The sequence below is a fragment of the Micropterus dolomieu genome, linkage group LG01 (assembly GCF_021292245.1).
Source record: "Micropterus dolomieu isolate WLL.071019.BEF.003 ecotype Adirondacks linkage group LG01, ASM2129224v1, whole genome shotgun sequence".
Lineage (NCBI taxonomy): Eukaryota > Metazoa > Chordata > Actinopteri > Centrarchiformes > Centrarchidae > Micropterus > Micropterus dolomieu.
This window is the reverse complement of record NC_060150.1, coordinates 11,048,365-11,062,208: the sequence shown is the minus strand read 5'-3', so window position 1 is coordinate 11,062,208 and position 13,844 is coordinate 11,048,365. Positions and strand designations below refer to the sequence as shown.

General features: G+C 44.0%; 1 protein-coding gene across 2 annotated transcripts in view; it reads right to left on the bottom strand.

The window, feature by feature from the left end:
- Window positions 1-319: 319 nt before the first annotated feature.
- nrp2a (neuropilin 2a) overlaps window positions 320-13,844 on the bottom strand; it is a 59,309-nt gene continuing 45,784 nt past the window's right edge. The window contains exons 12-18 of one of the 2 annotated variants that reach the window (XM_046056808.1): window positions 13,033-13,113; window positions 12,693-12,797; window positions 8,924-9,189; window positions 8,153-8,249; window positions 6,567-6,599; window positions 1,501-1,563; window positions 320-1,388 (exon numbers count right to left, since the gene is read on the bottom strand). In XM_046056808.1, the coding sequence (XP_045912764.1) occupies window positions 1,084-1,388; window positions 1,501-1,563; window positions 6,567-6,599; window positions 8,153-8,249; window positions 8,924-9,189; window positions 12,693-12,797; window positions 13,033-13,113 (950 nt within the window). In that variant the 3' untranslated portion in view covers window positions 320-1,083. Of the gene's footprint in view, window positions 1,389-1,500; window positions 1,564-1,587; window positions 4,665-6,566; window positions 6,600-8,152; window positions 8,250-8,923; window positions 9,190-12,692; window positions 12,798-13,032; window positions 13,114-13,844 lie in introns of those variants that run through there. The other variant, XM_046056818.1, reaches the window with a different exon arrangement.

Sequence of the window (13,844 nt, the reverse complement as noted above, 5' to 3'; positions counted from 1 at the left end):
ATTTGTTTTTTGTCCTCACGAAAGCACAGGGAGAACATCGCCACTGTGTGAGAGAGAGACAGGGGGATTTTAGTGCTCTGTCAGTCATAGTCTCTCTCACTCTCTTTGTTTCTCTTTCTTCAGCAGTTTTCAGTCTTACTAGCAATCCATAGGTTGCGTCGACCCAAGCTCCTTGACCTTTCACCATTAACCACAATGTAAACATGACCTTCTCTTTGACAGGAACCAGTAACAACAGTCTCCGACGACTAAATCTAACAATAACTCTCTCTGTCGTTAAAAGAATGTGTTAAAATGACCCCCCCACCCACCCCCACCTCTACGTACACATACACTTTCTTTGCCTCTTTTTTTCTACTTATCTGCCATCACAGCCTGGCAATAGGCCAGAACGAAAACATTAAACAGAAAGAGAGTGATCGAGCAGAAAGACAAACTTGATGGAGGTTGGTGACTAAAAATACCACAGACTGTCAGGAACTAAGAGGATAACTGAGGCTGATAGGTAGTCTACGACAGAACAAAAAAGCCAACGGGCCACACAAAGGAGCTTCTAAGTCTAGGCCACTGTGTTCACATGTGATCAAAAAAGACGCTTTCTAAGCACGTTCCTAACCTACCAACTTTCCAACACAATGTGTTCTGACTCAGTATGTGTAGCTTACAGTATCCAGTTTCACAACTAGACCTCTTACAAATCTATGATGCATTTATAAACAGTTCTCTTTTGGTGGAGCAGGAATCTGTAATTGATATGTGTAGATATTTACTTTTTGAGGCCTAACATCCCCTCAATAGAACAATCCATCTGGGTAACCCCAGTCTTTCTCTCATTGGTTCTTTCACCAAAGAATCTACCAACACTGGACTGTGCCACGTTTCCCAAGCAGGAAATGAATTCCCCTCTGAGCTAAAAAAGTGGCTTTCTTGTTGTCCATGTGTCCAGGGGTCTGCACCACTGAGGAATTAAACTGACGCTAAAGTGAACTGGAGGAAATGAAGAAAATACTGAGAGGCTTTCACAAAATGGCTGCATCTCCCGCTCTCGATCCGTCTCCTTTTGTGTTTCCTCTCTCGAACTCCTCACGCCTCGGTGCAGCAGCGCTGTTGGTTCAGTTTGACCTTGTGCTTGAGGCCGTCGTACAGTTCGAAGTTGTAGTTCTCCAGGGTGGTGGAGGAGCGTGACGACAGGCCGCTGTAGGAGCAGGTGCAGTACAGGAGGAGGCCGGCGCAGACTGCCCCGAGCAGGACGCCCAGGGAGCTCATGACAATGATGGTGACCAGGATGGGGTCCAGGGTGTACAACCACGAGTTGTCTTTCTCTGAGACACGGGTCACCGGGGGCTCAGATGACGGGGATGCTGTGTTCCACTCGGGGAACTGTAAAACTGTGACAGGAAGGGAAGGAGGGAGTGGCAAGTGAGAACTTTTTGAATTAGCAGAAACAGAAATGTGACTTTAATTCTGCTAATCAAAAGATGTGAGTTCTTTGTGCATTACCTCCACCTAATGGGTCTCTGCCACTGAAAAGGCGTCCATCTCCAAATTCATTGGGTCTCTTAACTGTCAGAGAGAAGCACAGGAAACATGGTATTTGAGCATCAAGCAAATTCCACAAATAATTATTACATGGCACAGCATTTGCACCAAAAGATGGTGCTATGGTGGGGAAGAGACTCATCTTCCAAGTTGTAATCCAAGTTGCAGTATGTTTGGTACTTTTGTTATATAGTAGAATCTTTGGCTGGTTTTCTGGTTCCACTTTAATACATTTTGTAATGCTAACAATCAGCAATAACAGGTGGTTGCACTGCTCATGAGTTTACAGGACTACAAAAATATTTACTGATAAATAACCCTTTAGATATTGTAAATTTATATTTACTGGTGTTTATTCAGAAATGTTAGAGATTTAGTACACATAAGTCTTGGAAGAAAAATTAGTAGAAAAATATGACTTTATTAATAGAGAAAGATCATTATGATACATTCCTGTCAAACACACAGTCATCACATAGCATACTGATGGTATAAGACTGTTCATTCCATGTGAATAAAGATGCAAACATCATCAAATAATTAACATTACCCATACTTATCACCATTAAAATCATCGACACTATTACTGTCAAGTTTAAGAGTGGTGTATAAGATGACCAAAGAAAAAAAAACCACAAATGGCAACATTTAAGTAGTGCTTGTGACAGTCTCGCTTCCCATTCTGTGAAACTCATGGCACTGCCAGGCAGTGTGAACTGAAAATTGATATGTATGTGAGTGTCTGAATTGGAAGATTACAAGTGTGGTAAAACTAGCAATGGCTGCAGCACTTTAGTTGAGCCCAATGGCTCAAGTGTACTTTTACTTTAGATGAGTTTTCACTTTCCGTGTGTGCGTGCATTTGTGTCTATGTGTGAGTGTGTTTTTGAGCTTGCTGCTCTTGGCAAGCATGCAGGAGTGGGAGTAACTGCTTGGCAAGGCACACGTCTAGATCCGGAGGTCTTTGATGGCCAATGGCGTTATTAATGCTTCGTTTCCAGGGCAACTGAAGTTGGCAGCGGATTGGGCGACAGAGGTGCAGTAGATGGGAAGGAAAAGTGCTTACCGCAGCCTTAATAAATGTTATCTGTCCATTAACTAATTACAACTATTAGAGGCTTGGAGCGTAACGGTGTCGAGATGGACTAAGTAGGGTTTCCAATCCCTCCTCTCCAAGTTGATTTAAAAGCACATAGTGAGAGTGTGCCAAAAAACACTTTTTTCACTCTGGAGAGAAAAGTTAAGCTTCAAAATAGTTGCAACAAATCGAGGTGCATTCTGCTGAGCTGTGGGCTAGTAGGTGATGGATTTTTGCTGGTGTGACAGATCACGAAAGCACGGCCATTTAAAAGCCACAGAGTGAAGACTTCAATTCCATTCAATCCAGGGTGTTAAACTGAGCTTGTGTCGAATTTCGACCACCTCTGTACCAACTGATGAGAAAGAAATTGGTGACAATTTGTCTATCTCAGTCAGAGTTTGGAGAAATTTCACAATAAAACAGGCTTTTAGATCCTAGATATGTTAAATATTAGTAAGAACTGCATTAGCTAAGTCTTAATTTATGTTAATTGCCATTCACGGAGTCTTACGGCACTAAAGGAAGAACCATCAATAGCTGGAGCTCTGCTCTGGTTTTTATAATGTCTTGGATCCCTCTCACTGGTGTACATATACAGAAAAGCATTGCACTTATGGCTTCCAGCTGTTCCAGCTGCATTGTGGGATTTGTAGGAGAATAAATCAAGAACGAAGTGGTGATGGCAGACAGCTGTGTCTATTTACAACCCTAAAAACAACAAGCACATATTCCCACTGAAAACCCAACAAGGCTTTGCTCGGCATGGCTTTCATCTGGGCAGCTTAAAGACATGGGGAACAACGGAAGTGGGTGGTATGAAGCACAAATGGGAGTGGAACAACGTGCTTTATTACGCCAGAGAATCAAGATGAAACACTAAACACTGAAGACGGCTGCATCCATCACTGACTGATGCCTTTATCAGGAGAAGACAAGACGTTCAATCAAACGAGCTGGTTATCTCCATTTGTGATGCAGGACTTAAAGTATGATGGATTTGCATTCCTTTGATTTTAAATGTGCACATGCTCTGCTGAAAAGGACAATGGAAGGATTTTTTTCATCTCCGTTACAACATCCTCACTATTGGTACAACTCATATCACAGCTATCTTGTGTTGTTATTACAGAGATACCAAGAGCTTTATTTTCTTGAACTTTTCTTGGACGAGCTCACACATTGAATGCCTCTCAGCCTAACAGTTTTCTCTTCTCTCTCTCAGCACTGCAGAGCTCCTCATGTCTCTGGGGTCTTGTTTTAGCCTGTGGTTTGGCAGCTCAGGCTGGCTCTCGCAGCAGAACCAGCTCGACCCCCTCCTCTTTCCAGCCCACACATGTCTGTGTGTATGTCCATGCTGGGGTCATTTCAGGAGGACTGTTGGGGCTATGAGTAGCCAGACGGCACTCAATGGTCCGAAACTAGCTGTTCAGATAAATAACTTACTCAGACTTCAGTCCTCTCATCAGGAGCAGCATAGTGTGAAATGTCAACAGCAAACTCCTTAATGGAACAAAGAAGAAAACAGCAACCGAAGCTACATCCATTAGAGACAGCGAGACAGAGCACAGTGTTTCTTTGCAAATTTTCACTTGGCAGTTTAGGACAATGTCTATGTCATCATCACCCTTGCAACTGTAAACTAAATGAGGGAGGGGGTTTGTCGAGTCGATGTTCTGTCAATCTTGTGGCATCACGACACATACTGCCACTGACATCACAAGTTGGCGTCCTGCTCTGCCAAACACAACGCAGCTAAGTGCTTCTTTTCAGCAGAGGGTACGGTGTCGGTCCCGGCTGTCCAACCTCACTGTCAGGACTGGCTCCACCCCTGGGGCGGCCATACTGGAGGACCAGTTAGAATACTGGAAGCACTGCGAGGAGCTGTGATAGGCCACTGACAGCTGGCTCTTCTTGGTGGCCAGGTGTTGTCGGCAGCAACAGAGGGCTCTGACCAAGATGGCCACCGCCAGGAGAAGAAGGGCGCCCCCGGCGGCCATAATGTAATACCAGTGGATGGGCAAGGGAGGCACAGGAACGCCTCCCCCTGGTGGAGAGATACAGAATAATTGGCCAGCGGGAAAAAAGTGGCACTTGTTTATTTTCTACATTTAATTCTCTATTTTCTATCCCTATTGGTCTTCATATGAACAGCAGGCGTGCACCTCATATGAGCATGCACAAGCATGCCAGTTGCAAAAAATAAAATAAATCTCCAAGGCCAAAAAAAATCAAATGCATCCATTTCTCTCATGTAACTTGGGTTTCAGTTGGAGGACAAATTTTCACACCAAGATCATCAAGAGATTTGGTTTGAAATCAGTCCGATGTTTGGTCCAATCAAATTCAATGCAATTCATTTCTTTTAAAGCTCCAATGAAATTACTTGGTGTGAAACGAATGCCAAGATAATTAGTCATAAAAGCACCCACACACATTGAATTAAGGAGCTTCCTCTTCCTGTTTTGCACTGGCACAGGAAGTCACAAACATCCCCCTGATAAAAGTCTCAGAACCATGCAAGAATCAGTCGGACACCACATGGGAATCCAATGCTCCAGAGCTCTCACTGAGCTGATGCTGGATTGGGATTTGTTATTTAGCTGGCTTGAGTTGGCAGATTTGTTTTGAGTACATCATTTATCCTGTTCTCTGTTCTTGGTTTTTCATTTTCCTTTTTCTCATGCGTACTGGCCAGTCCTCTCCTCCTCAAGCCAAGCTCTGTCTCCTTGGAGACTATCTCCACAGATCCTCTACACTGCTGCCCCTCGCTTGAACCCCCTTCTCAAATTCTTGGTAAGAACCAACTACCGACCTTCCAAGAAGCCTCTACTCGACTATCCAAGGCGGCTATGAAAAAACGTACCCCTGAAGACAATGAAAAACTAAAATATAAAGCCCACATGTATCATTCAAACTTGATGTGGCGAGTTGTAAGACCAAGAGAATGTCAAATTGAACTAGGGAAAGTGAAGCAGAGCTGAATACATCCTGATTTTTGGACCGTGTCAAATAATTACAGAGGGGAATGGTGCGTGCTCTGCTACTTCACACTGCACACACTCATTAGACAGAGCTGAGTTAGGGAGAGGAGAGAGAGACACCAGTGCTTGCCGCTGCTCAGTCACTCTATCGGATTGCTTTTCACTGGGGACACTGGTGTGTATGTGTGTGGTAGTATTAATGTGTGTGTTTGTGCATGTTTGTCAAGGGTTAGAGACTCTGTGTGAGTGTGCATGTGTGTGTGAAGGCGGAGGAGTAGAAAAGCCGGAGAAGTGCACACACATCACATTCGCACTGAAACCGCCAAGCTCTTATCTTATTGGAAGACATTATGAGATGCCAAAACACTAACATCAATCTCATAGAGTCCCTCAGGATGCTCTAAATATTTTTCATGAGGCAGACAGTTATTTAAAACCCTTCAGGCTGTGTCAGGGAGCCTAGAACTGAGAATATGTAGCTCTTTTCAAATATCTGACTCCATGAGGTGTGCTTGATTTAGCTTGCCTTACACGCAGAGTTTGCTCTTTTGAGACTAATCCTTTGTTTCCACTGAGACTGACAAGGTAAAACTAATGCACAACAGAACATTACTCAAATCATCTATTTTCCAACTTGGTAAGAGTTTGAGAAAATTCATTTGGCATTTGCAAATGTAATTATTAAGATTTTAGCAAGGGGTTTAGTAATGTTTGAGGATGTCTGCATGCTGCTGCTGATGCGATGAATCACTAGTTTTGAAACTGAATGCAGTTTTTATTGATCTGGGTTCACACAGTTCTAGCAGACTCAGCCTCTGTGATGTCGGTGAGTGACTGGTTTGGGCTGACTTTTTTTATTGGTTGAGACAACTTAGCCACCAAGCAAAACTCCCCAGGCTAGTGCATACCAACGGGCAGGAAGCAAGACCAGAGAGGAAGTGACATCATACCAAAGCCAAACTCACCTGGATTTTCAGGAGAAAAAGCTGCAAAGGGTTCTGCGAGGACAGAGAGAGATAGGAACAGAAAGAGAGAGAGAGTGAGAACCATTAGAACTTTAAATGCAAGGGAAAAGTCAGTGAAATGTCACACAAATGTCACAAGACTATCAAACTCCTCCTGAGGAAATTTAAGTTAATTCCTCAGATAACTCACATGAATTATGGCATTTACTCGGCTCCTTTGCTAGAATGCAATTTCAAACAGAGCACATTGTGCGAGTTGGGAATTTGAGATGGGCTGTGTTGAGAGTGTACAGGCTATGTGTACGTGTGTGTGTCTGTGTTTGCAAAGTTCAAGCATTTCAAGTTGTTTATCTGCGGAGTCCAGTTAAATTGAAGCGGGTAAGGGTTTTTTGGCTTGCTGCAAATGCACAGACCAGAACCTTCTCTTTGACTGCCTGGAATGCAAACAGAAAGAACTGGTGTGTGTGTCTTAGTGTGTGTTAGATAGTGCATGTGTGTGTTTCATGGGGGCTGGTGAGAGAGACAGAAAGGGGGAAACCGACTTGGGAACTGGCGCCTTTTGGCGGGAACGCCAACGTACTGTGAAAAACTCAACTGTGTTGGGTGATAAGCAACATCCCAGAATGCTCTGGGAGGGGCAGAGGAGGGGAGGGAAGGGAGGAAGGAGGAAACACAGCAGCATGGAGGCAGGAGGGGGCTGTCATCATTGCCTTCCAAGCTGCTGTGCTGCTTAGAATCTCTCAAGACTCCCGTGACACACATATACACACAAAAATGACTGATAGAACGCAAACACAAAGAGGCAGAAGCACACAAAACAGAAGCGATTGCCACAAGCTAAAGTGACTTAACACACACATATGCGCACACACTCTTTCCCTCAATTACACTTTGCCTTCTCCCCACTGTGGTCCAGCTCCAAAGCACACTGGACGTCAGTCAAAATGATGACGGAAGGTTTTTGGCTCTGAACCCCCGGCTCGGTCTCTGATCTGTTTAAGACCCTCTCCAAAGCCCCTGCTTGGGCCAGATTAAGGAGGCTATGCTGGCGCTCGCCTCACACCAGGCACCCAGAAAGTTGCTTGGGAAACAGCCTGTCTAGTAATTCCCTTTGACGGCTCGGGAAAAGCTCTGTTTACAAATACGACAGAGGAGTGAGCGCAAGAGAGATAGAGGGAGAGAAAGAGAAGAAGAGAAATCTAATGAAACATAGATTAGCATCGCAGGGGCCCACGGGGCGTTTATGGCCTAGTTTTCCTATTCTTCTTTTCTTTTTTTTGTGGAGGAATAAATGCTGTCCCTCCCTCTCCTTCCTCCTTTCATCTCTGTATTCAGTGGGCTCTTTGGAGGAGAGGCTGTCTCCGAAACAGGGATGGGAGGGCGAGGGAGTGGCGGGTGGGGGGTGTTTATCACTTCATGTGTGTCACTGTTCAAGGACCTTAAGGCTAAAAGTGGAAGGGTGGAAAGGTGGAAGGGAAATAAAAGGAACGGCAGATTGAGGGAGGGCGAGACGAAGAGGTGATGGTTGAGTTGACGAGAGGGAGTGGGTGGGTCAAATGATGTGTGTTTGTTTGTGCGGAACTTACGTGTACACTCTTTCAGAGGGATGCTAGAGCTCATGTGGATGTTGTCTATCCAGATGTGTCCTCTGGTGCCATGCACAAAGAAACCTTCCATCACAACCTACCACAGAGAAAACAGGGGAGGAAGAGGAAGAGGGGAGGAGGAGGTACAAGTTGAAAAAGAAGAGGAGGAAGAGGAAGACGGAGACAGGATGAAGGTAAGGGGGAGCAGGGGGGTGGAGGCAAATTGAGAACGGGGACAAGTAGGAGGAGGAGGAGGAGAAAGAGGATAAAAACTTAATACGGTGCCTGTGATTTTCAAGTTGCACTCAAAACTTGCAATCATCCTTCCCTTCTCTGTGAGCGTCTTCAACTTACTTTTTTATGAGAACATTAAGTGCCTGTGATGTCTCTGACAAATGCATGACAATCCCCAAACAATCACACAGCCAATAGAGACACTATGGCATACTTTAGCTCCTTTTGAAGTCAAACCTGGCCCGTGGTGACAGAGAGGTTAAAACTGATGCTTTCATATGCTCTGAGATGAATCTCTCTCTAACCAACCCTGATAAAGACATTAAAGATATGTTTCTTTTTCTGGGGAGACATATAATAAAAGGTCTGACCCAGATACCTATTTATCAAGCAGACATACTTTAATATAGCTCACTGATATTTGCCTGAGGTCTGTCTGCTGTTATGACTTTTCCAATCACTTGCTTTTTTAGCCCTTGCACTTTTTTTCATACCAGTAAAGATAAAGTTATTTCCGAAATGTGGGTTTATTATTACCTGGAAGTCTTTAGGGGAGCGAGGCAGGATGGTGCGACCCTCCTTCCAGACGGGGCCCTGATCGTCTTTCAGTGTCCACAGGACGGTCTCCTCGTTGTGGGCGTCCCGCAGCAGGACCTTCAGGTGGCCCTGGGCCTCCCCCGACAGCTGGTAGGAGAAGAGGAGGCAGAGGGGCCCGGTGTCAGCCGCCACCACGGGGCTCACGAGCCGGGCTTGCTGCTGCTCTGTCTTTAGGCTGGCGTCCATGTACAGATAGCTGTTGAGCTCTGGAGGGGAGTGGGATCAGATGAGATAGGATGAAACATTACTTTGTCTTAAATCCAGATGTGCTGCGATTATACAGAATAACTTTGGTGATTTCAATGTTTTAGCTGTATTCACCAGATTTGAAAATCCAAAACAAAACAACAAAATGTTGACATTACAGAATTTCACAGCAACAATATGCACCCGAGCTGTTAGTATTTTTAACACATTGCCAGAAATGAACAAAGCTTTGTTTTAACCTTGAGTTTGCTGGTTGCAGTCAAATTAAAGTGAAAATATCTTGATTTAATGGGTTTTCATTTCAGCACTGGAGGCAATAAAAACTAGGATATTAGAAAGGCTGTGTGGACTTTTGAAATCCACTGTAAATGGATGCTGCTGGAATGAGTTTGTGGGGCACAAATGAAACACATACACATACTGTGTGTGCATACAGTCACACAATTATAATCGTTAATCATCACTGTGTGCGCATTCAGGCAGACTTAGACATATATATCCATACGCACACATGTACAGTATGTGTTTTCACACAATTACAGATATCTCCAACATGACTCTAAAACAATAAGGAAACTAATCACCAGTTGCTAACAGGAATGGGATCAGTACCACACAATAGTCAAACCAAACAATAGCGATATGACAAATATAAACACACAGAAGAATAGGTCCAGTGAGAGCGTCATTTGTACATGGAGTGCTACCAGAACTCATGTCAAGACCCGCGGGGCCTATTTCTCTTGATTCCCTTCCAGGTAAATGACTTAAACAACGGAAAAGTCAAACAAAACGCAAGCCAATCCATTTGTTTACACCAGAGGATGTTTAGTTTGCAAATTGGATGCTGACATGAATTCCATTGTGAGAGAGTAAGATTGGTGAGACTACAGTATGTATGGGTGTGTGTGTGAGAGACAGAAAGAGACTGCATGTGTGTGTGTGAGAGAGTGATTCAAAGAGGCGTGTGGTGAAGAATTTTTTAAGTGGACCCTGTGGGAAAATGTCCAATATCAACAATCTGCAGATTAAATCACCTTCTTTATCATGAACTGCGTGTGTGTGTGTGTGTGTGTGTGTGGGAGCAACTACAAGCCTTTCTGTCTTAAACGCAAGGAAAAAGTAGTCCGAGGCTAATCGAGAGTGTGTGTCTGTTTTAGTTTTTGTGTCCAGTAACAGCACAAAGTTTGTCTTTAACACGGCATCTGCTTTTTATCCAAAGCACCTTACAGCGGCATCCACTGAGGGTGTATGTTTTTAGTACAGACATGCTCAAGTTATTGAGTGACTGGGTCGATAACCTTTTGCTGTGTGTGTGTGTTTGTATGTGTGTGTGTGCGCGCGTGCCTTGTTTCCAGCAGATCCGACACGCAGTATCTGGAGGGACAAATCTTCCTCCAACTTGACAGCTCCCCTCTGCCCGCCATACGCCCAGACTCGCCTGTGTGTGACACTTCAGACAGTGTGTGTGACAGTGTGTCCCTTGGCCCTTCGCAGCCCTGGAATGAGTGTGTGTCTCTGTGCACTCTCCCCAGCTGCACACGGCACAGTTTTTTGTGTGCATGCATGTGTATATATGCCTAGAGAGGATGTGCGAGTGAAACATATTTGTGACTCCGTGAGGCGTGTTATCACTCATTTTAATGTGTGCACCAAAGCCTCTTCCATTGCCTATGCCTCGTGTTGAGGCGCGGCGTCTCGCAGTGAACCCCCCATTGTTATGCCTCTTGTTCGCCAGACAGCTCATAATCGAGACTGCCTTGCCATACGCAGCACAACAGAGCATTATTAATCCATTTCACAGCAGTCTCCTGCAGCGAGAAACAAACAAGGATTCAATCTATGAAGCCTAGTTAGCACATTTCTTCAAGCACGGGTATATTAAGCCAAATAATACAGATTATGGTGACTTATTGCACCTCTATGCCTAATTACTGGTTTCATGACTGAGGTCAAGAGGTGAGGAGCTCATGGTTTCTGGGTCACATGAGAAAAAGGAATTCTATAGAGGATTAAAAAGTGATTTGATAGCAGTGAAATAATGATCCCGTGTTGGCTGGGATTTCTGACCTTTGACATGTGCAGGAAAATCAAAGGCTGGTGTGGCGTGTCAAAACGCCTGGAAATGGTACTCAATACATGAAAGCCACGACCTGACTAATCTAAGCAACCCTTTCCAATCCATCCGAAAGGAGAAGAAATGAAAGAAGCTACTTTGAAGCCCCCTGTCAAAGATGGTTTTGACCTACATAGGTCACGCTTCAGGAGAATTTCTGCCTTTTTGCTGTGAGATCTGTTTCCCTGCTGAACATGACCCAGGTGACATCACAAATTTGACAAAAAAGGAGGCAAGCTGAACCTCTTGTTTAATTCTCTACAGCTGCAGAAATGCTGAATCTTTTATGAAGACTTGCTCAAAAGCATTGCATTTTAAAACAAGGCTGGGATAACAATCCCTTACTCTGCCTATGGAAAATTATAAATAGCGCTATGAAAAAAACCCTCCCTAAACCCAGCAGGATCTTCTATAGCTTTTAATAACACGCCAAAAGCTGCATTTTTGATCCACGGGTATGTATAAAAGGAAAGTGAATAATTATTTCTTAAAGGAGTGTATAAGTAGATGGAAGTCTACATTGCATCATCTGGGATGTGCCTGTGGTAATGGAAGGGCAGTGACGGGCGGCTGGGAATAACTGCTCGTCTTTGGAATCTCCTGCTCTGAACTTAATTGGAGCTACTGGGTCTTTCAATTTCAATTCTCTGTTTTATTTATATGGCGCTAATTCATAACAGAAGTTACCTCATTGCACATTTAACCCCTCTTAACCCACTCTTAACCCTTTCCTGCTGAGACGTCACGCATTTTGACACACAGAGCCAAGCCAGCAGAAAGCTGGTGTTTGTCACATGCGAGGCTGTATGCACTTGACACAGCGGCGATGTCTATTTCCCTCTGATTCCCTCGGTTCATTTTCGTTCCCAATCACTCGGAAAGAGTGGCACGGCTGGCAGACAATGTTGCTGCTAAATTAGACTGGTTTCAATTTAAGGAATTATTTTAATCAAATTGAAAAAGGACTCAATGAAGATGCACAAGAAGAATAACTCCATTTAATTATAGAAAACAGTGTCTTGTCTAGACCCACCGAAGTTGCTAAAATAAACTTAATGCATTTGAGCTTGTGCAATTTTCTGTGCCCAAATGAAATTCTCCTTGCAGCTGCATACATAAAAGCTCTGCAGTAATCATCTGCAGTTGACAGAAGCTGATACAGAAACACAATGTAAAATTTGAGCTGTGAACCGCGTTGCTTTGTAAAATCATCCAGACCTACTAGCTTAACTAGTTTCAAAACAACCCCTGCCGGTCACTGTCCATCAAATGCTTTCTACACAGAAGAAAAACGTAAACTCCCTGAAGCAGCTCTGAGTCGTTCTGCTAACAGGACAGCAGCGGTGATTCATTCAGAATCTTCACATGACTGATGAGGAGACTCACCGTGGCTGTGCAGGGACCAGAGGAGAGGGGCAATGGGGTCGTGCGTCCACCCACACAGGCCATGGTCAAAGTCACACACACTGTCTGATGGAGGAGAGGTGGCTACTGTAGAGGTGAAGAACAGGGAGGAGGGAAAAGACAGAGTATGAGCCAGAGCCAAAGGGCACAAAGGCATGAGAAATCGCAATCATTTCAGATAAAGAAGTATTCACAGCTGCTCTACATGATGTCATACAGCCCTTTGAAGGGCTTTCATCTTTGTTATTACAGCTTCCTAATAACACCATTAATACAGTATTTCTTTTGCTTTCAAGTAAAATACCTTGTTCCCAAATCTCACCTGTAGTCGTAATGGGGACAGTGGTGGTTTCAATGTCGGCAGGCAGAGTTGGTGTGACGGTATCAGCCGGTGTGGTGGTTTCTACAGACACAAACATACGACAGGTCAAATGTGGGTTGTATGAAACAATCCTCAGACATTTGATTATTGCTAGGAGGATGTATTAATCACCCAGTGTTTGCTTAAGAGATTATTTATATTGAATTTCTCAGGGGGGGCCAGGAAGTACACATGTGAAAGGAAGTGGTGAGCAACAAAGGCAGAGAGAACCAGAAAGTATTAGTAATGAGGTATAGTGTAAGCTAGTTTTATATTTTGAAAGCTGTTGAATCAGATTTATTTGTATAGCACTTATAGCACAGTATAGTATTTCATGTCTGTACACTAAATATGATACAACCAACAGCGGGTTAGCTTAGCTTAGCATAAAGGCTTGAAGCAGGGGGAAATAGCTAGACTTGCTTTGTCAAAGGTAAAATAAAATTTACCTAACACCCTGTCTAAAACTCAATAATTTACGTGTTATATCTTGTTTGATTAATCCACACAAAAACCAAAGTGTGAAACTGAAAATTCACTGTTCTTGGCGGGGACCAGTAACTTCCTGGAGGGTCTACTGGTTGCCTGGCAAGTGGTCCCAGCCAACAAATTGTCTGGCGCGTAATACCCTGTAAAATTCCCTCTTTTCTCATTGCAAGCTGTAGCAGAGAGCAATCCAACGTGTTCCTCACAAAGAACAGTTCAGGTTCACTTTCACAGCAGTCAGAGCACGTTTTAAACAGGAAATTGAAGAGTTATACTGCTTTTTCGAG